The sequence below is a fragment of the Corvus hawaiiensis genome, chromosome 8 (assembly GCF_020740725.1).
Source record: "Corvus hawaiiensis isolate bCorHaw1 chromosome 8, bCorHaw1.pri.cur, whole genome shotgun sequence".
Classification (NCBI taxonomy): domain Eukaryota; kingdom Metazoa; phylum Chordata; class Aves; order Passeriformes; family Corvidae; genus Corvus; species Corvus hawaiiensis.
Genome location: NC_063220.1, coordinates 14149437 through 14176589, shown reverse-complemented (window position 1 = coordinate 14176589; position 27153 = coordinate 14149437). Strand labels below are relative to the sequence as shown.

General features: G+C 59.6%; 1 protein-coding gene across 2 annotated transcripts; it reads left to right on the top strand.

Moving 5' to 3' along the window:
* The first annotated feature begins 47 nt into the window (after window positions 1-47).
* On the top strand, window positions 48-26013 carry LDB1 (LIM domain binding 1). Of its 2 annotated transcripts, none has more exons than XM_048311394.1 (11): window positions 48-152; window positions 19739-19841; window positions 20434-20478; window positions 20686-20761; window positions 20978-21080; window positions 21284-21456; window positions 21695-21817; window positions 21991-22074; window positions 22378-22501; window positions 22944-23086; window positions 23455-26013. In XM_048311394.1, the coding sequence occupies exons 1-11, from the start codon at window positions 128-130 to the stop codon at window positions 23683-23685; spliced, it is 1230 nt and encodes a 409-aa protein (XP_048167351.1). In that variant the 5' UTR covers window positions 48-127; the 3' UTR covers window positions 23686-26013. The 2 variants fall into 2 exon arrangements, with proteins under 2 accessions (XP_048167351.1, XP_048167350.1); XM_048311393.1 differs by having other exon boundaries at window positions 22944-23092.
* The last annotated feature ends 1140 nt before the right edge of the window (window positions 26014-27153 follow it).

Here is a 27153-nt window from a genome sequence, read left to right as displayed (position 1 = left end):
CCTGCCCGCCTCTGGCCGCGGCGCTACCCGCCGCCCGCCGCGCCGGAGCCCGCGGCGCGCCGCCCATGCGAGACCCCCGCGGCCCGGGCAGCGCGCAGCGACCCCCGGCCGGGCCAGGCATGTGAAGATGTCAGTGGGCTGTGCATGCCCTGGTGAGTGGTGCGGCGGCGGGGCGTGGGGCGGGGGCTGCCCCTGGGGCTGGGGTCCCCGCGGCATCGGGGCTGGGTGGGGAGCTGGGGGCCACTTACGGGGTGGGAGGCCCAGTGGTGTCAGGGTCTGACTGTGGGGCTGCGGTCCCATGGTGTTGGTGTTGGGGTCTGGCTGTGGGGCTGGGATCCCCACTGCATTGGTGCTGCTGTCCTGCTTTGGGGCTGGGATCTCCAGCTACGGGAGATCCATGGGATCTCCATGGCATTGCTGTTGGGGTCTCCATGGCATTGGTGTTGGGATCTCCATGGCATTGGTTTTGGAGTCTCCATGGCATTGGTGCTTGGTGTGTTCGTGGCATTAATGCTAGGGTCTCTATGGTGTGGTGCTGGAGTCCAGCTGTGGGGCTGGGATCTCCATGGTATTGGTCCCTGGGTCTGCATGACATTGGTGCTGGGGTCTCCGTGGTATTGGTGCTGGGGTCTCCGTGGTATTGGTGCTGGTGTTTGGTTATGGGGCTGGGTTCCTGGGGCATGGCTGCTGGGAGCCGACTACAACACAGGGCTTTCAGTGTAGGTGCTGAGGTTTGGTTGGCCATGGTGCTGGTGCTGGGGACAAGCTATGGGAGTCAGCAAGGTGTGGGGGACTGGAGTCCTAGTCACTATGGTGTGGCTATTGGGTCCAGCCATGGGGATGGGGTCCCTATGGTATGGAGCTGTTGGAATCCAGATGAATGGCTGGAGTCCCTAGAGCATGGATGCTGGGGTCTGACTGTGGGATTGGAACCCCATGGTGTGGGTGCTGGGGTCTGGTTGTGAGGCAAGGACTCCATGGCATGGGTGCTAGACTTCTTATGGCATGGATGCTGAGATATGTTGTACTAAGAGATCGGGGACCCAAGACCACATGGATGCTGGTACCAGCCTGGAACTGGGACCCCACAGGCAGGGTGCTGCAGGGGCATTGGGCAGGCATGCAGGTGGCACTGTGAAGAGTGACCCTGAAGCACCCCTGGGGCCAGGGCAGTAGGTCTGTGGGGTGCCATAGCTCTGCACGTGGGTGTGAGGCACAGTGTCCCTGGAGAGGCTTGGCAATGCTGTTGGTGGACATGGGTGCTGCATGGCCCCCCCACCATGGCCATTGTGGGGTGTCTGCTGGAAAGCTTCTTCCTGATTCTGGAGCCTGTGGGCTAGCAAGACCGCTGGACTACATAGGAGGTGTGATGAGTTGGTGAGGTCTCAGCACCTGGGAGGGTGCTGCCACAGGGATACTCATCTGGATTCCTGGGCTTGGGGGCAAGTTTGGGGCAAGTTTGGGGCAGCTGGCCTGGCTGTGTTGCCTGCTGCTGGGTGCAGAACGTTGCTGTGCCAGGAACAAGGCGCAGGGCAGGGGTCTCAGAGGGCTGCTGGAACCTTGTCCAGCACCAGGTCCCCGTGGCGCTGGGCAGCAGATGGGGGAGCCAAGTTTGGGGGGCCCTGGGGAGGGGGTTCTGCCATTCCCCATGGCATCTGGCACGTGAGGTCCCTGTGGGGGGACAGCGGGGATGCTCCTCAGCCCAGCTCCTTTGGCAGCATCTCTGTGGTCCCAAGAGAGCCTCCTGCCAGGCCAGAACCCCCGTGCTGGGGGGCTGCTGGAGGCAGTGGGGCGCTGTGACAGCACACGGTCCCCGTGCCTCCCCCGGAGCCGCCTCTGCCGAGGGGTTTGCAGCTGGATAACCGGGGTGGGGAAGGGGTGCCCCTGCACGGCGGCCCCCCGCCCCTGCGCTGCCTGCGCCTCGCCGCCGTGTTTCTATGAAGGCAAGCGGCCCCTTCCCCCATCCTCCTCCTCCTCCTCCTCCATCTCCCACTGGAAGCTGCCAGAGCGCTGCTTCCTCAAGCAGAAAGTCACGTGAACCTCCCTGCGAGCCAGGCCGAGCAACCACAGCACCCGCCCCGCAGGCACCCCGCACCGGGGGCACGACACCCCTCCCGACACCCCCAGCCTTGGCGGGGGTCCCGCCTCGGCGGGGCGAAGGCCGAGTGACGGCCAATGGTGGGGCCCCGCCGTATTCCCCAGGAGCTGGCCCCATGCCACTGGGAATGTCATCGGCATGTTGGTGGGTGCAAAGAGGGGGGTCCTCCCTCGGTGCGGTGACGGGGAGCCGTGGGGTCACCCCTCACCTGGGAGTATCCCTGTGGATGGCTTCATGTATTGCGTCCTCCCTCCCCACGCTGCCCCTGCCCGCTGCCCCAGGGCAGGGAGGACACGCGGGTGCCGTGCAATGTGCGTGTCCCCCCCCCCCGCCTCTTCCCCCGCTCCCCCGCCGGGGCTGGGTGGCACATCCAGAGCCTGCGCCCCCCTCCCCCTTCCCCTCCCCGGACTGTTTATCGGAATATAGAAAAAACAAGCTCTGCCGCTGGCCTCCCGCCAGCCAGAAACATTTAATGAGCCGCTCTGCCCAGGCTGCTCTTCAGGGCTGCATTAACTTGGAGGAGTTTCCTGCTTGGGAGCTGCTGCCGGGGGGGTTTTGGCTGCCCCCCTTCCAAGTTGTGCCCTCCCAGAGGGATGATGTACTCCTTGCCGTCCCTGGGGTTGCATCCTGCCCCACTGCAGCTCCTCTCGCACCCCTCCAGAGATGTTTCCTTGCTCCTTTCTTCCCCTCTGCAAGAGCTTTGGAGCAGAGAGGCTGCTCAGCTGGGAACCTGACGCATTCTCATGCCCGAGGATGGTGGGGAGCTGCTGGGGCCAGTGGAGGGCTGAGGGGGGCTTTGCCCCCCACCTGAGATGTGGAGAGGTGAGCAGCAGGAGCATAATGGGCTCAGAGTGGAGGTGGCAGAGGCTGGGGCAGCAGCTGCCCGATGCTGGTGCCAGTGGTGCTGTGCCCAGGGCTGCTCCAAGCTGGGCCGGCAGACAGGTCTTGGCATCCAGACACCAGCGGGGCCCTGACCCCTGGGGGCACCTTTCACTCTCCCAGCATGCTCTGCACTTTCTTTCTTAATTATTTTTATTATTATCATTGTTTTTCCCCCTGTGGTGATGGTGTCAGTGCAGAGGGGGAGGAGGGGAGCAAAACGGAGTGGAGCTGTTCTTCCTCCCTGCAGCGCTGGCTCCAGCTTCATGGCAGGGAAGGAACTTTCCCAAGGTCAGCACCTTCACTGGGACACCTTGCAGAGAACCAGCCTGTGCACCCCTCTGGCAGGAGGGAGAGCTTCCCAAGCCACATGCTTCAGGTCCCGGGATGGACGTGCCCAGCCAGGGCACGGCCCATTGCCGTATCCCTCCCTTCTGCCGAGCTGGCGCCGTGCATCCCCCACCGTCACGAGGCCAAGCTGTGCCACATGCCTTCTGCGACAGATGCGCTGGGAGAAGGATGGCGGCGAGCAGGCTGAGTGCCGTGGCGGGGGGGCCAGGCAGCCCCGACCTGTGTGGGCTCTGGCTGCCAAACAGCCCTGGGGGTGCCCAGCACCTTGAGGTGCCCCTGGGCCTGTTGGGGAGGGGGGGAGCAGTAGGGGTCCCCAGGCCTCATCATGCACATCCATATGCTCTAGTTCAGGCTTTTTTCATGTTACCAGTGATGTTTGGAGGAAACATTTTACTTGCCCTGTCCCCCTCAGCAGCAAAGTGCCCGGCCAGTAGATACCATGTGTGCTGTGTTGCCTGCCCACTTCTGGCACACTCTGGCAAGGTCAGGATGGGTTTGTGGCTGTCTGGTGCTCAGTGAGGGTATTCCTCAGGGGTCCTGTTGTTGGTGTGAGGCACCATCACAGCGCTCCTTGGGGCCGGTGCGAGCTCGCCCAGGATTTGCCTGGAGAATCCTGGATGGGTTAGTGCTGTACCAGTGCCAGCGGGTTCAGCACTGTGTATTTGTGCTGGGCCCCAAGTTTATTCCAGGAATGTTGTTACCTGCTCAACACAAGCTGCTCCCTGGGGAGGGAAGGGATGCCCCTGCAGGATGGGACCTCTGGGGCAGGGAGGTGCCCTTGCCACCTGGGAGGGCTTGTGGCCAGGAATGCATTGGCCAGGTGGCTGTATGCCCCCAGGCAGGGCAGGAGCCGAAACAGCTTGAGTGTCCCCTGCCCATCCCTTTTGTGTCAGATCACTCCATTTCATGCCACCCTCTCCTCCCCCACTCTGCTCTGGGACTCTGCCGCCATATCCATGTTGCTAGAACACACGAGACATGGGTCTGCATGGTGTGCCAGGAGCATGCTGGGACACTTGGGAGCATGGTGCCCATGCGCAACAACTGTCGGTGTGTCCTGGGGCATGAGCTGCGCTGCTGGTGAGAGCCCCCAGCTCTGCAGGGTGACACTGAGCCCTGGGGCTGCCGTTGTGCACTGGGCCTGGGGAGCAGTGGGTGTGGGGACAGCTCCTGGGTGGTGGGGTGCTGGCAGGATGGGGCTGGGTGACCGTTATCAGCTGCCCGCAGGCTGCGGCTGTGGTTTCCTGCCGGTGCCGGTGGGAGGGTGCTGGGGAGCAGGCAGGGCTGCCAGGGGACTGCTGGGCCCCAACTGGAGTGGGGATAGTGGCAGCAGTCTGCCCCTCTCCCAGGATCTCTGCTGAGCAGGGTTGGGGTGGCTGCAGCAGGGGTGATGCTGGCAGGGTTTTGGGAAGTTCACTGGGCATGCTCCTGGGGGTGCGGGAGAGTGGGCTGTGCATCAGTGTTGGGTGTCCCTTTTGAGTAGGGCTGCTGGTGGGGCTCAGGAGCCCCCAAAGCTCTCAGACCGGCCTCCCACTGCAGCTCACCCCCTTCTCTCCCAGGCAGGTCGTGGATCAGGATGAACGTTAAATCCGGGGCGTAATCTCCCCTGTGGCAGGTGCTGGCCCCTGTCCAGCCCTGACCCGCCCTGCCCAGGGGCGACCGATAACACCCTGCCTGCACCCCTCTGCTGCCACTTCCTTGGGGGGGGCCCTGTGGGATGTAGCTCCTGCCCCCCTTTTGCAAGGTCTCTCTCTGCCCCAGCTTTGTGGAACCCACAGTCAGGTAGCAGAGGTTACCCTGCACCAAGGTGATGGTTCCTATGCTCCAGGATGGCCCCGTGGTGAGAGGGTGGCAGACAGGGGGTGGGAGAGTCCCTGTTTTCTGCAGGAGCAGCAGCCTCAGCCCCTCTACGACATACCAAGGGGCAGGTGTTGTGTATGGAGCCAGGTTTCTGCAGCACAGCCCAGGTGGCTGGATACAGTGCTTGCAGCCCAAACCAGGCTGGGACGTCGGTGGTGTTGGGATCCTGGACCGTTCTGCTGCAGCCACTTGCGCCAACCTCTGCTCTGCTACATGCGTCCTCCTTCAATGAGGGTCTTGTGCACCCTGGGGGTCTCCCTTCCAGGGCAGAGGTTGCTCCTGCCTGCTGTGAGAAACTGCAGGGCGGTGGGTGCCAGCTTTTGCCCACTCCAGCTCCTGCCTCCCCACTGGAAGCCCATGGCAGCTCATGGCATCGCAGGCACGCAGCTCTGCTGGGCATGAGGCAGGTCCAGGCACCCCGACCGGCCTGCTCCAACTGGCCCGGGGTTAGCCCGGGGCAGCTGCAGGCAGGGGCAGGCAGGAGCTCGGCAGCAGGAGCTCTCTCCCTGCCGGGGATGGCAGCGCAGAGCTGCTGGAGGAGCCTGATGTGGTGCAGCAGTGCATGGAGTTGGGAATGGGGGTGCTGCCTGGGCATGGGGAGTGCCAGGCTGCCAAAAGTCCTTGCGGAGGGGCATTTCCCTGCTGAGGCTAGGGAGATGTCGTTATGCTCCTCCTATCTTGGTGCCCCTGCCAAATCCTTTGGGCAGCCACGGCATGTCGAGTCGTCCTGCCTGCTGCCAGCGCGTGCGCAGCAGGAGGCTTGGACAGTGGCAGGGCTGCCCCCCAGAACCCCAGGCTGCCCCCGAGTGGAGTAGATGGGGCTCCATGTCAATCCCTACAGGAACTGTACCTGGAACTGTGGGAGCTGCCATCACCATCCCACCGTGGCTGTGTCCCTGCTTGGCCTAGCTGGTGGGGAGGAGGCAGCCGCTAACAGGAAGGACACGCATGTTAGCAACGAAAACACGGCAGTGAGAGGAAGCAGAAGCAATGCATTATTGATGGAGCTATTTGATGCTGCTATATTCGGAGAGCTGCTCCGGAGTGTTCGGCAGCACTGTGGGGGGGGTGGCAGGGGGTGGGCTCAGCTGCTGGAGAGTTACCTGCTTCAAGTCAACCACATATAGCCATGGCCCTGTAACATGTCCCTTGCCTTCTCCCAGGGGAGCTTCCAGCGTGGGAGGGCACAGTGACATGTGGGTACCAGGAGGGATGGCAGCCACAGTGGGTGGCAGCTCCTGACTATGTAAATCTCTTATGGATGCCAAGGGTCCTCTGTAGCTTGGGAGACAGAGTGGAGGGAATGGAGGGGGAACAGTGGGCCAGGGAGCAGGGTGCTCTCCTACTGGGGCTGAGTTCCTGGAGTTGCAGGGCCGGGTGTGGGTGTTGAGGATTCTGCTTTGGCTTCTCTTTGAAGCAGCAGTGCCTGTCCCTTGGAGGGTAGATGGTTTTCTTGGAGGACAGAGGGCAGGCGCAGGATGCTGGGGCTGTGCAGCCATGCTGCATGTCACCCCCTCCCTGCCGTGGGTTCCCAGGCCAGGAAAGGGGCTGTAAAACGAACCATTCTTGTAACATGAGAGAATCCACCTGGAGGCTCTGGAGGAGCCTTAAAACCCTGCAGCTCTGGCAGGCTGGCCCCAGCCTTCTGCAGAGGAATTGGGGCTCACTGCTGTGGGTGGCCATGCTGGGGCTAAGCTCTTGCAGGACGTGCATTGCGATATCTCAGGAACAGCATAGGAACACTGTGGGGCATTTCTCTGGTGCTGGTGCCACAGGGAAACCCCTTTCTAGCAGGATATGCCAAAGCTTGCTTGCAGACTGCACCTTCCTCTTGGAGCCCGTGGGCAGCCTAGCGGTGATGAGATTGACCCCCCATGCCAGAACAAGGTGTGATGTGAGGTGGACACCCCATATGAATCTCATGCACTCTGGGGTTCTGCCCCCCACTGTAACCTTTCTCCATCTCCTCTTGTTTTGGTGGAGATGGGCACCAATGCATGCCCTTGGCTGCTGCTTGTCTGCTGCTCACATACTCAGATTGAGTTCTCTGTCCCATGCAGGATGCTCAAGATGTGACCCTGTAACTTCCCACCCTGCCCTGACAGCTTTTCCCCAGCCCCTGGGCTTTATTTCTGCCTCTGAGTGTCTGGAAGTAGTTCTGGTTTTGAAGGGTTAATCCCAGGAGCCCCCAGGATCTGCTGTCTGCCTGGCATGACTCACCATGTAGTTTCCAGCCTCCCCCAAGCCTCCTCTGGAGAGATGGAGCTGTGGCTTCTCCAGCCAAAAAAAGGGGCCCCTCCTGCCCCAGAACTCCCTTTTGATCTGGTCATGCATAGCTTTAGGAGGGAGAGAAGCCCCTCCTTGAGAAACAGGGAAACAAAGCATAGTTCTGTTTGAAAGGTGGTAGGATTCAGGGGGTTGACTGTTGTGTTCTGCAAAGGGGGGGCTCCAGGATGCATGCTGTGCTGCACTGCTGCAGGCTGGATCTGCGTGCGTGCGATGGTGCCCAGGTCTGGCTGCTATTTGGACAAGTCCATGAGGTTTGGAAGTGCCAGGCCAGTCTGTCTCCCGGTGCAGGCTGTGCTGTTTGCAGAGCTAGCAGATTTTTATTATTATTTTTTATGTAAGCGCGTGTCCGTGTCCCTGCTCTACGCCTGCGCTTGCCGGGGCCCCGGCCGGCTGTCAGCGTGAGCATGCCCTGCCTCCTGCCCTGCTCGCCTGGGATCCCTCACACACACTCTGTGGGCACACCAAGCCATGGCCACAGGGATCAGAGAGAACTGGGCATCCCCTGGCTACCATGATCCCCACTGGGCTCTTCCCATCCGTTCGTCTGGGATGTATCCCTGTGCTCACTCCTGCTCCCGAGCCGCTGCCAGTTCCCTGGGCTGAGACCTGCACCGGGTGCTGGATCAGGGCTGGACTTTGGGGAGACCAGGAAGGCATGGGGCCCTTGCTAGGGGGAGAGCGGAGGCTGCGATCTGGGGGATGCAATGCCCTACCACAAAAACAGGGTAGCCCTCTGCTCCCCTCGCAGTGAGGGCGCGAGCACATCATGAGGAAGGGGCCCCCCCACACCGTCGCTGCCACACACACTTCCCAGCTGCATCCCAGCCCTTCTGCTCTCCATCCAGCATCTATTTAATTATTAACTCGGCTATAACCATAAACAGCTGGGGCTGCTGCAGCCACGTGGACCAGTCCAGCGCTGTCGTCAGAGCTGAGCAGGGACACGTGAGCAGTCCCGGAGGGCTGCTGAGCCCCGGGATAAATTGCTCCAGGCATGCTTGCTGTGGATGCACTGGGCCAGGCCATGGGGCTTAGGGATCAATGGGGGCTGCTCTCTGATCCCCCTGGCCATGGCACTGGTGCCACGAGTCTCTAGTACAGGGACAAAATGCCCTTTTTTTCACTGTTTTGCAGTAGCAGCATGGTGTTGGGTGGTTGTGCCTCGTGCATCTTTGAGCCTCGGAGAGGTAATGGGGTGCAGGTAGACTGTGTTTAATGGCCTGTCTTGGTGAGGAGGGCTGTGCCATCCCATAGCTGTCACCAGCATTGCAGCCAGCACTTTTTTTGGCCTAATGACAGTGGGGGTCAGCATGCTGCAGCCCCATCTCACCCACTGCCACAAGATTTGGGCTGGCAGGAGGACAGGCAGTAAAGGGGCAGCATTCCGGGGCACTCGCAGCATCCCTGTGCCCAGTTATCAAGGCACTGACAGCATGGGTACCTCCTGCTGCATGTGCTTTTCACAGAGTAGGGTGTCACAGAGGTTTTTAGGTTTACAGTGAGTTTTTCTTTCTGTCAGTCTGGAGTTTATGAAGACTTTTGCTATATTTAGCCAAGTGCCTATGGAAGGTGATACTGCAAGGTAGCCTTCAAGAGGAAGGGGAAATCACGATGGTGTGATGTGAACCAGGATGGGGTTGGAGCCTCACTCAGCTGATGAGTGTGGGGGACAGGAGTGAGGGGATGCTGCCTGTCCCTCTTCAGTGCTGGTCTTAGACAGCAACATGGTTGGGGAGCAGGGGGCTGCCCCCAGTCCTCAGGTGCAGGGCTTTGGGGATGCACAAGCACAGAGGGGAGGACACCCCCAAAACCTCATGGATGAGGTTTTGCACCCGCCATGTCTGCTCTGTTGACCGCGGGGGGAGTGTGCTTGGCAGGACCCAACTGGTTGTACCTGCATTACCCCAAGGCCTGGGGAGGGGATGAGGTGCAGGCCTGGCCCGGCAAGCAGGGGGATGTGGGAGGGTGTGCGTGCCCCAGGCATGGGTGCACACCCAGCCAGGGCTGTGCCGGGAGGCATTTGGGAAGGTGTGCAAGTGCTGGGTGAACACCAGCCCATGTGTGTAGGACGAGATGTACCAGCACGTGTGTGCGTGTGCGTGTGTGCTGAGCCTCTGAGCCTGCTCTTACTGCCCGGAGCTGGGGGCTGTTGGGGCTTGGGGGGGTGTACCCAGGCTGGGCTCTGAAGTCCTGGCTCATGTCCCTGCTGCCCATGGGCTTGCCGGCAGGGCTGGCAGCAGAGGTCTGTCCCAGTCTGACTTGCCAGGGCAGGAGCAGGAGCTGCAAGGGGCAGATGTGAGACAGAAGGGGAATGGGAAAAATGGGATTTTTTTAATAACGGAAATTTTCATAATGGAAATTTTTGTAAAATCTCCTAACTGGAAGAGGTTGCAGTTTTATCAAGGAAAGGAAAGACCCTGGGCTCTCCTTTCCTGGGATGGCAGTTGCTGACTGGCACATTTTATTTTTCATCCCCCCTCCCAAACAAGCCGGTTATATTTTTTTCTCGTCTGAAACTGGGGGAAAGGGAAACAAGTTTCAGAAAGGAAAAAAAAAAAAAATCCTGAAAAAACTTCAGACACCCCGAAACCCAGCTAGGGAAAAGGTCTATTTTTATTGAAACTTTCGCAGTAGGGAAAAAATCCTTGCCCCGACTGGTGCCGAGCTCCTCAGCGGGACGCGGCTCCCGCATCCCCATCCCGGGGAGTGCCTGTACCGGCGCCGGGCGGGGGGGGCGGGGAACAGCTCTCCGGGGACCCCCTTTCGGGCGTCACCCCTGGCCCGTGGGGCCCCGGGCGGCGCGGGGCGGGGGAGCCGGTGCGGGGGGAGCGGGCCCCGCTGCCGCCGCCGCCGCAGCCATTGTGGTCCCGGCCGCGGCGCAGACAAAGGAAGCGCCCCCGCCCCGCCCCGCGCCCCGCCCGCCCCGCCCCGCGGCGGCCCCGCGCCGCCCGCCCGCCGCCGCCGCGCCGCCGCCGGACCCCCGCCCGCCGCCGCGCCGTGAGTCACCCCGCCCCCCCGCGCCCCCTTCCCCCCCGCGGAAGTTTCCCGGTCCCCCCCCGCCCCGATGGCGGCCCCGCTCGAACGGCGGAGGTGAGGGCCGGGGTCCCGCCTGCGCCGCCCCCGCGTCTGCGAAGTTGTGCGCGGCCGCACCGCGCCGCCGCTCCCCACCGGGGCCCCGTACGGCCCGGGGTCGCCGCGGCAGCCCCCTGCCCGCCCTCTGCTCCCCTCGCCCGGCTCTCCCTGTCCCCAGCTCCCCTCTCCTTCCTCGGCTCCCCTCTCCATCTTTAACCCAGTTCTCTTGTCCCTCATCCCTCCCCAGCTGCTCTGTGCATCCTTGGCCCCTCAGCTCGTTCCCTCTCCACCAGCTCCCCTGTCTGTCCTCCCCCTCCCTGCCTGTGGTTCCCCCCTCTCCCCTGGCTCCCCTTTCTATCCACCAGGTATTGGCTTTTGGAGCGGCACCCTCAGCCTGGTGGGGTGCTGCCAGCAGCCCCCATGCCCTGCTGTGCCCTGCTCCATCCCAGCCCGCAGCTCCCTTTGTTCTTCTCCGGGTTCCTTCCCCTGCCAAAGCCCCTTGACAGCTGCCCCACGCCCTCCCGGTCCCCCTGCGTGCGCTGTCACGGGGTCTGCAGGGTCAGTGCCTGGCTCTAGGGGCTGCTCACCCACTGCGCCTCACTGTTTGCTGCAACTTCATCTTTGCTCACAGCTCAAAGGGTCCCACCAGCCTCCCACGGGTGCCTCAAAGGGAATAAAAGGTCCAAGGGGTGCAAACGCATGAGGGCCATGCACCTTCTCTCAGAAGCTGCCTTGCCAGGTGTCCAGGCTCAGGGGGCCATGGGCACAGGGGGCTCATCCTCTCTGGCAGACAAAGCACCAGCTTGACCTGGGCCAGCCAGAACTGGGGACAAGGCTGAGGGTGAGCGCAGCATCCTCGGGAGTGGGAAAGACTAAGCAGCTCCAGTTTAGGAGTCAGCATGCATGCCATGGCTGTGGAGAGGTGTCTTAGCTGGGAGGGTGTTTTCTTGGAGCCCCTTTTGTGGATCATGCTGTAGTAGGCTGCCCTGATCTCAGGTGGCTGGCCTCCGGCAGTCCCTGCCAGCCCGCCCACTCGGGATGGGTGATAAGCACCCCAGGGCAGCACTACTGGGGCTCCCTTGGCTTGGGCAGCCCCCAGTCCCATCTCTGCAGCCCTGGCTGGCAGAAGCCAGGCACCGTGGCAGGGGCCTGCTGAGCAACTGCCAGCCGTGGCCAAAGCCAGTGCCGCAGCAGGAGCCAAAACCAGAGGTGTCAGCCACTCCCAGGGTGAGGTGTGAGCAAAGGGTTCCAAGGCTGTGGGGTCTAACAGAGACTCACCTTCTGGGGGCACACAGTCTGCACTTAACGCCACACTGCAAACCCTCACCTGCTTTCTTCTCATCAGGAGGGTCTGAGCCTGCTTGAGTCTGGGCCAGGCAGGTGTGAGAACAAACACCCCTTCCCAGGGTCTTCCCAGTTGTTCTCCACATGCTTTCAATACGGTAGCATCTTGTCTGAGCAGTTTTGCAGTGACTCCTCTAGTGCTGATCAGGTATCAGCTCTTACTGCTTCTGTTGCAAGTACAGGTAAATATCAGTGTCCTTGTTCCTTCTTTAAAGCCTTAGGTTTTGGAGTGTTCTCATTGTGGGGGAATTGTGGTTTTCACTGAAGTATAACTGAATGTGGCCTTTCCACTCCTGATGCTGTAGAAATTCCAGGTTTGTGATCTGGGCATCCTTTAAAGGCTGAGAAGTGCTGAGCAGAATGACACCTAAGTTGTGTTGCTTCAAAGAGGAAAACTTGTGATCCAAGGGGGATAGGCTGGTGCTGGAAGGTTTGGTGACAGAAGGGATTTGCTGTCATTTGGTGGGGACTTTTCCCCTCACCAGGAGCAGGTCACGATCCATGTAAAATAGGAAAAGGGCAGTGAAAAGCCACAGAAGTTCACTTCAAGCCAAGGTGCCCCAGGCTGGGGACCTGGAGCCTCTTTCAGCTTCTTTTGAGAGAGCAGTGATAGCTGGCAGCCGTGACCCTGAGCTTGCCCAGCCCCTCAGGATGCGGGAGCAGAGGGTGATGTGGACCGTCCAGCCCCAGGGCTCCTTCCCTGTGCCATGGCTGGCAGGGTGGTAGCAGTGCTTGTCCCAGAGTGGACTCTCTCAGCGTTCCATCTTTCATGTACTTGCAGCTCTACACTGGTGTGAGCTTGACATCTGCATTAATACGGACCTGAAATCCTGTGTGGTGGCAGAGCAGGATAGCTCGTCTGGCCCTCTCCCTTGGAAACCTCCTGTCCTCTGAGTGATCTGGGGACAGAGTGCTCCTGCTGTTGTTTGCTCTGTGTGTGTGTGTCTGTGGGTTGTGACGCTTGCTGTAACGAGGTTTGCTGCCCCATGGATTGCTGTTGTTTTGGGTGGAGTTGTAACCAGGGGTGCTGGGGTAAGAGGGTTTCCCTGTGGCTGAGTTCCTCATGCCTTCAGGAGCACCAGGCAGGTGTGCTTGACCATACCCTGTCCTTTCGCTTCCTGGGGTTTTGGCCCCATCCTGCACTGGTTGTCCAAAGGCCTGACACCAGTGGCAGGACGTGCTGCCAGCACAGCAGTGCGAGTCCAGCAAACACTGCATTTGCTCTGTCCCCAGTGCTGCCGGCAGCCTGCCTGTCCCTTGTTCAGCCTCTGTCACCTCTTAACTGAGTACGGAGGAGAGAGGAGTTCTGCCTGAGGGCAGAGGCTTGCCCTGGCAGCTCGAAGAAGCAATGGAGATGCTTTGTAGATTGCACTGAGGAGGTTCCCGCCACGCTCCCACTGTCCCTCCTCTCCGTGGGCATCTGTGAGTGGTCCAGACCTTGGGGCAGGCGCTGCACCCCACAGCGTCATGGTTTGCCCCCGGGCTCGTGCTGCCCCAGCGAGGCCAGCTGGATCCCCGCGGCGGGAATTATCCAGCTTTTTCCCCGTTCCGGAGCGGGCGTCTGGCCGGCTGCCAGGGCTGCGGGGCTCCACCTAGGAGGCAACATGGAGCAAGGCGGCCGGCGGCGGCGGGGCCGCGGTCTCCGGAGACTACGCGTCCCAGCGTGCAGCTCTCGGCGCCGTTGGCAGCGGCAGGGAGCGAGGGGAGCGTTGCATCCCGGGATCGCAAGCCTCCATGCGCCACGTGGGGGCTGACAGCCTCCTGCGCTCCGAGGCAGCGGCACCGCGGTCCTGCCCGCCTGGGGGATCACTGTGGATCCCCCTCTGTGAGTGGAGGGACAGACCTCAGCCTCTTGCCGCTACTTTCCTGCGCTGTGGCTCTCGGCTCCAGCTCTCCCGGGCAGATCTTGTCCCTGTGGAGGGCTGCCCTGAGCAACAACCCCACAATACCATTCAGAGCTGTGTAGTTTTTCTCCACCATGTGCGTGGCAGGCATGCAGCCATGAGCAGGATGTTGGCTTCGTGTTCTGCAGGGCCATCGGCATGGTTAGCTATGACTGAATTTTTCTGTGTTGCCGCAGAGCCTAGCAAACCTTTGATGATGAAAATCCTAGTTTGTCAGGAGGCTTTTATTCTAGGTATGCTGACAGGGGGTTTTTTTCCAGCCCCATGGTTCCCACACCACATTGTTTGTTTGTTTGCCGGTGCTGCACCGATGCATGCTGCAGGAGGGATGTGAGCCTGGTCGCTGCAGGGTGGCAGGGCCCCAGGGTGAAGGGGTCTGGGAGAGAGGAAAAGTGTCCGAAAATGTGAAAGTGCATTCCTGAGGCTGAAACCGGCAGCATTTGATTATGGATTGTCTTTGAGACAGTGAACTGAAAGGAGTAATTAGGGACAGTGGGATATTTCCCTGAGAGTTGCAGGAAATGACTGCCTCGTGGTAAGTTGATAGTAGTGGAGCTGAAACTGGGTTATCTGTGGGATTGCATCTGGGGCTTGCAGCCTTGGACGTGATTCAATTTTCTGGCTGTTTTGCAATTGGCAGGGTGTGCTTTTCTCCCTTTTTCCCTCCTGGAGAATTCCCTGTCTACGTGTCTGAATCATCTGAGGAACAAAATGGGAAAGGGGGGACTCCTGCCATCCCTAGGTGCTGCAGGGCAGTGCTGTCCCCTGGGGCCCCAGCTGAATGTCCACCTCTGCAGGATGCCTTCCTGGGAGACCCTGGACTCTGGCAGAGTTGGGGCTGTGGGACTACGTTGAGCCTTGACCTGCAAATCCACATGCTGGCCAGGCTCGCCTCACCTGGTGCTTTTCAGATAATACTGCTTTGCAGCCTACATCAAGATTGTCACTTTGTAATAATTAGCTGCAGGTAATTATCCGTTCTCTGGCTGTCCCCCTAAATTTGTGACCCGATCTGCAGAGAAGAGCACCCTTGGGTTCAGATGCTTTGTGTGCTGCCGTGGGGGACTTTTGCACCAATATTGCAGGATGTGACCTGGAGCTGGGACACCATGCACAGCCACGTGGTGTGGTGTGGGCAGGGAGGCAACTTGTGGTCCAGATAAGCTCTGTGGATGTCTTGGATGTGCAGCTTGGGAAAAGTGAGAGGGTAATCCCTGCGCGCAGCAGGGCAGGCCGCGATGCGGGTTTTGCCTCTGGACAGGTCGGGGCCAGGTGATGTCCTGGCTGGGGTCAGCCTCTGGATGCCACTGAGTCCATGGCACATGGTCTCCTCCAAAAGTGGTATCTCCTCTTCCCTGGAGAGCCCAGCCTCCTGGGAGCTTCAGCTTCATCAGTTCTGCATTTTTAAAGCAAACGGGGTTTCTGCAAGTTGATATTGTCACTGATAACTTCTCAGGCCATGTCTTAGTGTGTTCCACCTGGGTTCCTGTGGGTTTAGTAACAGCATTGGGGTTTGCAACTGGCCTTGCTCCATCCCCTCCATTCCAAAGAAAAGGAGAAAGAGGTGAAGGCAGGCTTGTGGGGGCGGACCATGGACTGCTCCTTGTGTCTCTGCCTGTCCCAGTCACTCTGAATACTTCTCCGTGTTTGCCTCCCAGCCCTGCCAACTTCCCGTACACCAGGCACCATCACCAGGCAAAACCACGTGAATTATTTGAGACGCTGCCCTGCACCCAGCCCCAGATAGCACCCTCCTGCCAGCTATGCCAGCGGGACTGGCCTGGGAAGATGTATTTCTTGCCGCTATCAGGGCTCCCACACCCCATCGAGGCAGCCCTGTGAAACAATGCCGCTATTTACACTTTAAAGCCTCGTTAGGCAGCCAGGAAGCAGGCACGGAGCATGCCGGGAAGCACCGGCTGCCTTTAAGGCTGGCCTCTCTTCTTCCCGGACTGCTGGGAGGAGCAGGATGCTCCCCGGCTGAGCTGTAACCGTGTGGCCCCTTTCAAGCCCCACTTCTTCATTTGTTTTTATCGTTTATGTTTTTAGCCTCTGCCTTGCTGCTGAGCTTTGCTGCTTGCAGAGAGAGCGCACTGGCTACCCAGACAGGGATGGCTCCTCTCTCACAGGTGGGCACCAATTCCTGATAGCAGCCACAGGTATAGGAGGAGCAAGATGTCGGTGCTGCTTTGCCTTTGTCCTCAGCAGTTCTTTGCTCTTTGATGGTGAACTGAAGCGACGGGAGTTCAGGCAGGGGGTTTTCTCCCTGCTTTCCACGTCCCCTGCCCAGGAGGCAGCTCCACGGCTGGTGCTGGTCTCTGCTCACGGTACCCTGCTATCTCCTGGCTGTGTTGGCTCTGCAAGGTGTCCACTGTGCTTTTGGTGCCTTGGGAAATCTGATGTTCCCCAGCTCTGTGAGCTTGGTTAGGATGTGAATCGTTCCTGCTCCAGAAAACCCACTGGGCAGTGCACCAGAAGAGCTTTCCCCATAGGCCTGATAGCTCGCAAGCAGGGACAGCAGAGGAGAATGCATGTGGAGGGTTGGGCAGTGCTGGGCTGTACATAAATCATGGGCAGAGCACCTGCCTTCCCTTCCCTGGGCACCCGCCCATCTGGAGCTGTTTACCTGCCCACACTTTTGTGGCAAGTCTGCGGACCTGGCCTCGGCAGAGGATGCTGAGCCATGACATCCCTTCATGGGGTTCCCTTCTCCCCCACCTCCATGCTGAGGAGGAGCCACGGAGCTGCCCACCTGGCCATGAGCACTGTGCTGTTTGCCCAGACCTGCCTGGGCCGGTAGCTCACCAGCTGCAGTGTCAGCCTGATTTTTTCCCTTGCTGGCCATTTTTGTGTTGCTGGGCCAGCACCCGTGAGTGGCCACAGGAAGCATCTTCTGTTGGCTCAGGTTCCACAGGGCATTGCATGCTCAGCCACCAAGCAGCATCCCTGTTTGCACCGAGCCTGCCCAGATCCTCTGTGCTCAAAGCAGGAGGCAGAGCAGGAGCATGCGGAAACACCAGCTAGGGCCAAGCACTGGGCTTGGCTTGGGAAGGGCCACATCCTGCAGGTGTGTGTCACTGCACCTGGCTGGACAGGGCTTGCAGGCAGCTGGGGCAGTGTGAAGGAAAGAGGTGGTGATGGAGGGATGTCCGAGACCAGGCGGCATGACACTTGTGTGAGTAAAAGCTGGTGTTCCTGCTGCTGTAAAGTAACTGTGTTATTTCATGTAACTTGTGTAGTGTGTCTACAGTGAAGGTAGAATTTGGACAGCTTGTATCAAGTCCTAAGGCTGTTGTTAGTGTTATTTCAAACCACTGATTCCAGTGACATATTTTATGCTGCATTAAAAATAATACTTGGTCAGGATGCCAGTCTTGCTGAGGTCACATAAGAGGCTCTTCTCCACTCCTCTAGATCCTGGCATAGGTCACTCAGTAGAGCTCCAAGTCCATATTAACCTGCTGGGAAAGGCCCAGGGTGGAAATTGAGGCTTGAGTAGGAGTGATGGCCTGGCTCATCTGCTGTCCCATCTCCAGCAACAGAGAGCTGGGGAGGAGCATGAGAAGCACAATGGATGGAGAGTGATGTGTCTCCTTGGTCTCACCCACCCCAGGAGACCTTCCTGCACCCTGAGAAACAAGATGGGAACTGAGGACCCCAAGAAGCCTTGGGCATTTAACCTTCCCATGTCTCATCCATGAATAAAAACAAAGAATTGAAGGATGAGACCTGCTGGGTCCGATTTTTTCTCCCCCTAAGGACATGATGGCCAGAAACAAGCAGTGCTCCAGCCACTGCTGTCTCTGCTTAATGAATTGGTTTGTTTTCAACAGAAGCTTGGGAGTTTTGGGAAGTTTCCTATGCATTGAACATGCTTCAATGTCATGTTGTATAACAATAGAATGGAGGAAATAGAAAGGCTGTGTTTCTAGTACAGTTTGGGCTGAATTATCATTTCTGTTAGGCACAAGTTGATGTGGATAGAGCAGAAAGCATAAATTCCTCTGCAGCAGCATCTGACCAGCACTGAACTCCTAATTAAAAATGTTTTTATCTGTAAAAACAATCTGTAGGAGCAAGGGGCCGACATTGTTAGCAGCCATATGAGAAATTGTGCCATGTCCCACTTATCCTCACTGCAGACGGGCAGGAGTGGGAACAGCAAGCCACAGCTGAGTGGCTGGGCTGGCTCCAGCCCCACAGGACTGGTAGATCCTGGTGGGTGCTGGAGAGAGGCTGGGTTCAGCTGCTGTGGGGAAACATGGTAAAAAGGCCCCAAGAAAATCAAGGAGTAAAACACATATTTCCCCTGTTGCAAATTGGATTTAATGCTGGGGAGGTGACCCTCTCTATTTTTGACCAGCCCTTGCTCAGCAGTGTGTACAATCCCTGTGACTGCTGGCTTGGGGTCCCAGATGGCTTGGCAGGGGTTAAAGTCATGCCCTGGTCATTCACCTCTGTTGGCTAACAAGCTCCTTATTGCAACAAGCTGGACATCTTGGGTCCCTGTGCTGGTGGCACCGCTTTCCTTCACCCTGGTGCCTTTTGCTCCCCTCCTGTATCCATCGTGGTTGAGCTGCTGCTCCGATCCTGTCCCTGCACCCTTCCACACAGCCTGGCCGTGGAGCGGAACCCAGCCGGTGCGTCTGGCGTCTCCGGGACGCTTCCCTCCGCTGCTGGGTTTGCTTTCTGCAGTAGCGGGTGGCAATCCTGGCAGTTCGTGGGCATTGGGAAGTGCCCGTCCCAGGGCTGCGTGCGGGCGGGCAGCCGACGGGGATCCCGCCTTGGCCCCGGCTGCAGCAGCAGCCCGGCACGGCCGGCTCCGGGCCCCCGCCTGCGGCGGGACGGGGGGAGACGTGTCTGTGCGGCAGGGCCGGCTGAGCCGGTGGAGCCGGAGCTGCCTGGCAGCTCGCCCACCGCTGCGCCCCGTCCAGGTCAGCCCGTCTGCCCGCCCGCCTGCCGGGAGGGAGCCGCGTGCCTCGGCAGCATCCTGGCGCAGCGTGCCGGGTCCTGCCAGCCGCGGGGTGTGCCGGGGCTGCCGCGGGGCTCGGGAGGGGAGTTGGCAGTCGCTGCTCCCGGGAACCTGCCCTTGTGGTGGGAATGGGCTGGTGAGTGTGGCAGCCCCTGGCTGCCCCTAAGGAGCCTGGATGGGGCTGGCTGTGCCTGGCATCCCTAATGCCTGCTGTTGGCAGGTCTGGGGGTCCCCAGGTTGCTTTCAGGATGTGGGTTGGTTTCACACATCGTGTGCTCCGTTGCAGACCCCATCACACCCCATGTCCTCTATGGGCTCCTTGGTGCTGTGGTGGGCAGTGAGGCTTTGGGGTGGTTTGATCACAGCTGGGGGCTGGCATGTGGCATCTCTCTGTCCGCCTGGATCTGGGTGGCCACTGGCCTGCCTGAGCAGCAGATGGTGGCTGCCTGGGGACCCGCCGTCCATCCCTCTGGGCGATTATTCACCCGTCACCATGACGATAGAAAGGTCAGCAAAAAGATCCTGTGTGATTCCCGGGTCAGTGGGATTAGGAGCAGTGCAGGAGGGAGGGCTAGAGCCCAGCCAGCCCCTCCTCAGGCTCACCAGCTGGACTGTCCCCCTTGGGCACATCCCCAGAGCCCAGCCAGCTGAGAACTGACAAACTTTGGGCACCAGTGAGAAACCCTTGGGATGGGGTTGGGCTCCACTGGCTGCTAATCCTGAGAGCTCAGCTCTGACCCTGTGAGTTCCATCCTGCACAGGGGAGGCCTGGAGCTGTGTGTGGGATGAAGGGAGTAGGCTGACATCAGGGGGGAAGCAGAGGAGGGATGGGGCTGTGCTGATGAAGGCTTGACTGGTCTTGCATCCTTCCACCTCCTACTCCTCCTTCTCCGTCTCACAGCAGCAGCAGCAGGGCATCTCTCCTTGCAGAGTGCCCCCAACTGACCCATGTCCCCTCTCTCTCTCCAGGCTGTTCCTCTAAGTCATTCAAGCTGTACTCGCCAAAGGAGCCCCCGAACGGCAACGCCTTCCCCCCCTTCCACCCAGGCACCATGCTGGATCGAGATGTGGGGTGAGCTGGGGCCCAGGGAGGGATCTGCAATGTTGAGGACGCTCTGCAGTTTGCACCCCAGGGTCTCTGTGTTACACTTCTCGGCAGCAAACAGAGACTGCAGTGCATGGAGTTCAGTTAGCACAAGAGCAAAGAGGGAATTGGAGCAGGCACAGGTGATAGTGGGTTGAGAAAGAGTGATGTTCGGAATGAAGGAAGCCCCCAGGTCCTGAGCTCTGTCAGGCCAAGCCCTCTGCTAGGCCAACCCCCTGGAATCACAGGGAGCACTCCCAGGGCCAAAACAGCCCCTTCTTGAATGTCTGTGCTGCCTGGCACCAGTCACTGCTGCAGAGGAGCTGGGTATGTCCCCAAGGAGCAGTTGGCTAGGTCCCAGGAGTGAAGCAGCCAGTGATGTGGGATCAGAGCCCAGTTTTGGGCTGCAGGTCGCCCCATGGGGCTGTCAGATATTGGCAGCCAGGATACAGTCTGCACTGTGGGGAGGGTCACACCTCCAGTGAGCCCGACTGCCTGCTGTAGCCAGGGAAGGAGGAGCTGTGGTGAGCAGGGAGATCCCTGCTAGCACTGACCTGCCTGCATCTCTTTCCACTGCTAGACCTACTCCTATGTACCCACCGACGTACCTGGAGCCTGGAATTGGGTAAGCATGGGGGGGCTGGTGTGGACCCTGCCTGGGGGGAGCTTGTGCCTGTGGTGGGGGTGCCTCAGCTGGCTGGCTGGGGCTTGTGGCAGGGTTGCTCAGACTGCCAGTCCTGGAGGGGCTGTATGTGTTCCCCCTGTGGGCTCAGGACCCCTCCACACCTGTGGCTGCCTTCCCCTCTGATGGCTTTCTGTGCTCTCTGGGCAGGAGACACACGCCGTACGGGAACCAGACTGACTACAGGATATTTGAGCTCAACAAGCGGCTGCAGAACTGGACAGAGGTAGGGAGCCGGGAGAGCGAGGGCAGTATTTTGGCAGTGGGGCTCCCACCGCCTTCTCCCACATGTGGCTGTGGGACAGGGCTTATCCACCCCCATCTCCAAGTGCTCAGCTCGGAGCGCAGCCCTCCATGGGTTGAGCATGTGGCTGCTGTGCCTAGCAGCCTGCGTTTGTCTGTCTCTCCTCCCCGTAACTTAGCATCTCTCTGCCATCCCCAGGAATGTGACAATCTGTGGTGGGATGCTTTCACCACAGAGTTCTTTGAGGATGACGCCATGTTAACAATCACTTTCTGCTTGGAGGATGGACCAAAGAGATACAGTGAGTACCACCTTGAGCTCTCTTTCCTAAGGGCATTGCCATTCAGCAGGAGACAGTTGTGTGCTCAGGGGGATGTGGGTAGGGTGTCAGAGCGCAGCTGTTTTCAGCCAGAAGGTATGGGGGCACCCTCTTCATGTACATCCCAAGGAACATCTGGATGAGCCAGGTTTACTGACCTTATTTTCCTGCTTCTCCTGTTGCAGCGATTGGCCGGACTCTGATTCCCCGTTACTTCCGCAGCATCTTTGAAGGGGGGGCCACAGAGCTCTACTACGTGCTCAAGCACCCCAAGGAGTCCTTCCACAACAACTTTGTCTCGCTGGACTGTGACCAGTGCACCATGGTCACCCAGCATGGCAAGCCCATGTTCACCCAGGTACTGCCTGCACCTGCAGCTTCTGCTGCCCCTCCTGCCTTGGTTTTTTGTGCCCTCTTGGTGGCTACAGTCCCACGGGGCTATGCATTTGGGGCTCTTGGGTATGGCTTCTGCTGAGTCTCCCAGGAGGCAGAGGCAAGCCACTATGGGAGTATTCCAGTGTGCAGCAGTGGGTTCCCAGGGGATCTGGGCTGGGGGAAGCTGGGGCAGCCTGTGCCTGACCCTTTGCCCTGCCCAGGTGTGTGTGGAGGGGCGGCTCTACCTGGAGTTCATGTTCGATGACATGATGAGGATAAAGACGTGGCATTTCAGCATCCGCCAGCATCGAGAACTCATTCCCCGCAGCATCCTTGCCATGCATGTGAGTACAGCTCCAGGAGCTTGCCTGGGTGCGAATGACACAGGGCTGCTGAGCTCCTCAGGCTGCTGTGCAGCTTGGCGGAACCTCAGCCCAGTCCCGCATCACAGGCTGGGGCATGGGAGGGCTGTTCCCAGCCTGGATGCAGCTGAGCTGTCTGTCCCTGTCACTCCTAGGCACAGGATCCCCAGATGCTGGACCAGTTATCCAAGAACATCACACGTTGTGGGCTCTCAAACTCCACACTCAACTACCTCCGAGTAAGTGTGCGAGAAGAGGGGGGATGCAGCTCTGCCATGTCTTGTGCTCTCAGCTGCCTGATGCCTGGCTGCCCTGGGGTGTGGGTAGGCTGCAAGGCTGGCTTTGCAAAAGCAACCTTACAGAGGGGCTGTTAGGGAGCTGTGGGGGCAGTGGGTCTACCAAATCCCACATGCTCACAGTGTGGCTTGGGTCAGTGCAGCACAGATGCCTGCCTGTAGGGGGTTAGGGTTAGGGTTATTGGGTCTCTGTTTTGCTGGGGCTCAGAGCATTGCAATCTAACCCAGAGTCTTTGCTCCCTGCAGCTCTGTGTAATCCTAGAACCAATGCAGGAGCTTATGTCACGGCACAAGACCTACAGCCTCAGTCCCCGGGACTGCCTCAAGACTTGCCTCTTCCAGAAGTGGCAGCGGATGGTCGCTCCGCCTGGTGAGTCTCACAGTGGCTGCTGTGCTACCTGGGGGTCTCTGGGACTGCCTGGTCAGGCCCTGCCCTCGGTGCAGGCTTGTCCCAGCCCCAGAGCTGTTCTTGGCCTCGTTTTGTGAGGCTGGGAGTGGTGAACCAGGCATTTAGCTTCCTTCTATGCTGGTCTGCCTTCCCAGAGGGCCAGAGCAGGAGTGCAGGCAGCCAGTACTCCCTGCCTGGAGGCTGCCAGCTGCTTGTGGAAAGCAAAGCAGGGATGGAAATTGTCATGCTGCCTCTCCTGTCACCTGGTCTGGGAGGACAGCAGAGCTGTGGAAGTGAGGAGGGTGGTGATGCTGCCTGGAGGGGGAATGTGGTCCTTGAAGAAATGGGGTTTGCATAACAGGGGCTGGGGGGCACCAGCTTCCTCTTGTTGGGGCTGATCGTGTATGTCTCTTTCCTCCACCAGCGGAGCCAGCACGGCAGCAGCCCAGCAAGCGCCGGAAAAGGAAGATGTCGGGGGGCAGCACCATGAGCTCCGGTGGGGGAAACACCAACAACAGCAACAGCAAGAAGAAGAGCCCAGCCAGCACCTTTGCCCTGTCCAGTCAGGTACCTGTAAGCATCCCGTTTCCATTCTCTCTTCCTCCTCTGGGGTGGAGGGGAGGGTTCTCTGCTCCTGCCCCTGGGAGCTGCTAGGGGGAGACCCCCAGGGACTGCCTATCTGAGCCCCCGCAGCTCTTCCCATGTGATGGGGAAAAGAAGGAGGGGGTGTCCCAGCTGCCTTCTGTAAGCCTCTTTGCTCTCCTGCAAGGGAGTGAGGATGTGTTTGCCCCACTCAGTGCCCAAGCTTGGGTTCTGCAGTGGAGATGAGGAAGTGGCCCTACAGCTGGGGAAAGGGGCTGAGCTGATGAGAGGGGGGTCTAGCGGCCCAGGCTCCCCCCACCTCGATTATGTTTCGGGACCGTCTCCCCTTTCAGGATGTGATGGTGGTAGGCGAGCCCACACTGATGGGGGGGGAGTTTGGGGACGAGGACGAGAGGCTCATCACCCGGCTGGAGAACACGCAGTTTGACGCCGCCAACGGCATCGACGACGAGGACAGCTTCAACAACTCGCCGGCGCTGGGGGCCAACAGCCCCTGGAACAGCAAACCGCCCTCCAGCCAGGAGAGCAAGTCAGAGAACCCCACGTCGCAGGCGTCGCAGTAACGGCCCCCCCGCCGCCCCGTGGACTCAGTCCCAACCAATCTACCTGTACATTTGCAATGGAGAGTGACTGGGAAGCGGCGAGGTACCAAGGGCGGATCAGCGCCACACGGATGATGGGGTGCATGGCCCGGGGTGCACACCAGGCAGGCAGCCCCCAGCCATCACCCCCGCCGCCTCCCCGTACCCCCACGCCTGCCTCCCCGATGGACCCCAGGGCAGGGGTGGGTTTCCGGGGCCGTAGCTTCATTATTCCCCCTTCTCTCTTCTTTCCTGCTTCTTGCCCAGAGAGCTTCTCATCCCCGCCCCAACACGCCCAACCCCTCCCTGCCGAGTGGGGGGAATTAGAGGGGAGGTGTTGGCAGTGGCTGGCATGACCAGATGCCATGTGTTGAGGTCTGGCACAGCCCAGAGACCCTCCTCCCTGGGTCCTATGGCTGGTGTTTGCTGAGCAGCCACCTGCATTGGGGTTGTACATCTCTAGTCCAAGCTGGGGCTGGTTGGGGGGGGGCAGTGATGAAAAGCCTTCCCTGTGCCTCGGGCTCTGCCACGAAGCCGCCTGCAACCAGGGTCAGATCCTGCAGCGCTGGGATGGTGTTGAGGATATGGCCCCGTCTCATTTTCCCACTCTCCTGCACCCTCCCCTTCCCCTCGCTCCCCAGAGCGAGAGCGCAGCACGGTCATGGGGGCACTCTGTATATAGGAAGTGCGTGGTGGGGGGCTGGGGGGCACGGAGGACCCGCAGCTCTGCCGGAGCAGCCGGTGCCCTTGTTCCCTGCCTGCAGCCCCTGTGTTTCCCTCCACCCTGCGTGAGTCTGCCTGGGGCCCCTTTGCAACCCCTGGCTCCTGGTACCTCCTACTTTTGTCTTTTTTTAAGAAAAAAAAAAATAATATTATTAAATTGTAAGTTTAAAAAAAAGAAAAAAAAATGGGAAAAGACTCCCTCAGCCCCCTTGCCCATTCCCCCCTCCTGTCCTGAGCCCTCTCACCCTGTCCTGACTTTTGTACAGGCTTCTTCTCTTGGAAGTCTCGTTTTATATCCAGTTCGGAGAGCTTCAAACCAAGGAGAGACTTTGCAGACTTCCTTTCTAATCCCTCCAGAGGTCGGGAGGGGCCAGCCCCCCGCCTCCCTTCTCAATGTAAATCTTGTGTGCTGTTGTCCCCGCTCCCCCCCTCGGGTTCGTGTACCTCGTGCTTGTACATTTCCGCGCTGTAGACAGTGTGTACGATACTGTTCTTTCAATGTGTTATCACTAGAGCAGGTGCCTCCATTGATGTTAGGGGAAACGATGAGAAAAATAATAATTTTTGGGGGGTTTTTTTGGTTTAAAAAAAAAAAAAAAAGAGAAAAAAAATAATCCCTTCCAAGGAGAAGATGGGAGGTGCCGGGGGAGGGTGTTTGTGCTAACTAACCAGTTCACCCCAGCAGCCTTGGAGTGGGGTTTTGGGGAAAGACGGGAGTCCAGGCTGCCCGTGGGAACCCTCTGGCATGCCCCGTGGTGGGGTTGCAGCAAGTGCTGCCGTGGGGGGGACTGCCCTAGTGGGGGTGTACGTGTGTGTAAGAGTGTGTGTGCGAGAGGTTTGTGTGTCTGTCTGTGTGTGTAAGGGAGCCTGGAGCAGGCGGAGTAGCCCTGAAGTTCGGGAGAGTGAGGGGTGCACTCCATTCTCCCTGTCAGACGCCCCCAGTTCCCTGCCAGGGATCCCGTGGTCCATGTCCCGCTGCCCCGTGGGGCTTGGGGCTGGCACATGTCACTGAGGGAGCCGCTGCCTGTGCACAGGGGGCTCTGGCTGATGCAGGGGTCCTACTAGCACCCCATGTCTTGCCCACTCATGGCTGAGACTGCAGGAGGCTGCTGAGATGGGGTGGGGGACACCCTGTGTTTCCTCTCCTGCTGTCCCTGTGGTTGGGCAGGGAGACAGAGCCTTGAGTCTGCCCTGGTCTGATCTCAAGCTGAAGATCCCTGGAGAGATGCCTGTGTTGGCTGCTGGGCCCCTCCATGTGCAGGCCAGAGGTGGAGGGCTCGGCCCCTCAGACCCCCAGGCATGGGGGTCCCCACGGCCCCTTTGCAGGTGGGGGTGGGATCCCAGGGTGGGAGCCTGGTGTTGCAGGGAGGGGGGCTCTGCATTGCAATTAAGGTACGATTCTCCACGCCGTGCCGCAGGGCTGCTGTGGAAGGTGCAGAGCCCTCACTGCCACGGGCACACTGTAATGCCTTTTTGTTTCTTTTTTTTTTTTTTTTTTTTTTTTTTTTTTTCTTCCTTCCTCCCCTCCATAGTTTGTGCCATTTATGAGTCATGTATGGTACCAATAAAATGACTTTTCGGTTTGAAGCTGTCCTGATCACTTATGTCTGAGCATGGGACCCGGCTGATGTAGGCAAGGCAGAGGGGGCTCCCCTCATGTCCCTGGTGCCCTGGCAGGGGGTGCGGGCACAGGGCTCACTGTGCTCTCAGGATGATGCCGGCTCGCTTCTGTCTGCTGGTTCCCAGGCAGGCCACAGCTGGCTCCCTGCCATGCCATGGAAAGCAGAAGTCTCAGCAAGGGTAAGGTACAGGGCTGCTGGGAAATGCCCAGTCCCCAAGCCAGAGCAAACAAGCAGCTCGAGGCCTACCCAGACACCAAGGTGATGGGCACCTTCCCTGGGGAGCAGTGGGGGCAGTGCCATCCTGCCGTGGGAACAGGGCGGGAGCAGCTGAGCAGCATGGAGGTGTCCTGGGGAGGGCAAAGGAGGGACAGGGGACCAACAGAGGGCCAGCCTCCATGGGGACTAGACCAGTCTCCTTCCAGAAGCTGGGGTGCCCTGTGCCAGCATTGGTAGGGATATGGGGGAAGCCAGGCTCGTAAAGCAGGGCTGATGGCAGCAGAGGGTGAGGGCAGGATGGAGCTGTATCTTCAGAGTAGGGGCAGGGATTGGGTTGACATCTGCAGTGAGGGATGTCACCAGGCTGTCCTTTCCTCTGACAGGGCCGAGGTCGGGGGGGCTGCAGGATACAGGTGCTGTGGTGGGAGCTTGTGGCTGACGGGTGAGGGCAGGGTGGCTGCAGTGAGCCCGTGGTGTGGCACCCAGAGCTGGGGCATCAACACCCTTGCTCCTGACATGCCCCGAGCTCTGGCAGGCTCTGGTGGGATGCCGTGGGCTGGAGGGGAGCAATGCCTTGCAGGAGCAGATCCTGCCATCTGTGAAGGATCCTGCATGTGCCTGGCTGGATCCTGCCTGTGGACCTGAGAGCTGCTGGATGGCCCCAAGGCAACACCTCGGGGTTGAGGTCTGACCTGGAAAGCCCAAGGGTACCTGTGAAGTCCTCAAACCTCCTTCCCCACATCAGCTCCAGTGCTATGAGAAACTCAGTTGTTGTTTTTTTTCCCCCCCCTCCTTTTTTGGTGGGATGAATCTGTGTCCTCTGCTGCCCTGCGGCAGTGCCAGTGCTGTGCCAGAGGGTCCCACATGACACTCTAGCACCCGGCATGGG

Excerpts from the sequence above, each read along its gene's own strand:
- LDB1 (XM_048311393.1), top strand. The coding sequence starts at position 128 with ATGTCAGTGGGCTGTGCATGCCCTG. Across the intron at positions 19,842-20,433 it reads ATGCTGGATCGAGATGTGGG|ACCTACTCCTATGTACCCAC; the intron begins GTGAGCTGGGGC and ends TTCCACTGCTAG. Across the intron at positions 21,818-21,990 it reads GCAGCATCCTTGCCATGCAT|GCACAGGATCCCCAGATGCT; the intron begins GTGAGTACAGCT and ends TGTCACTCCTAG.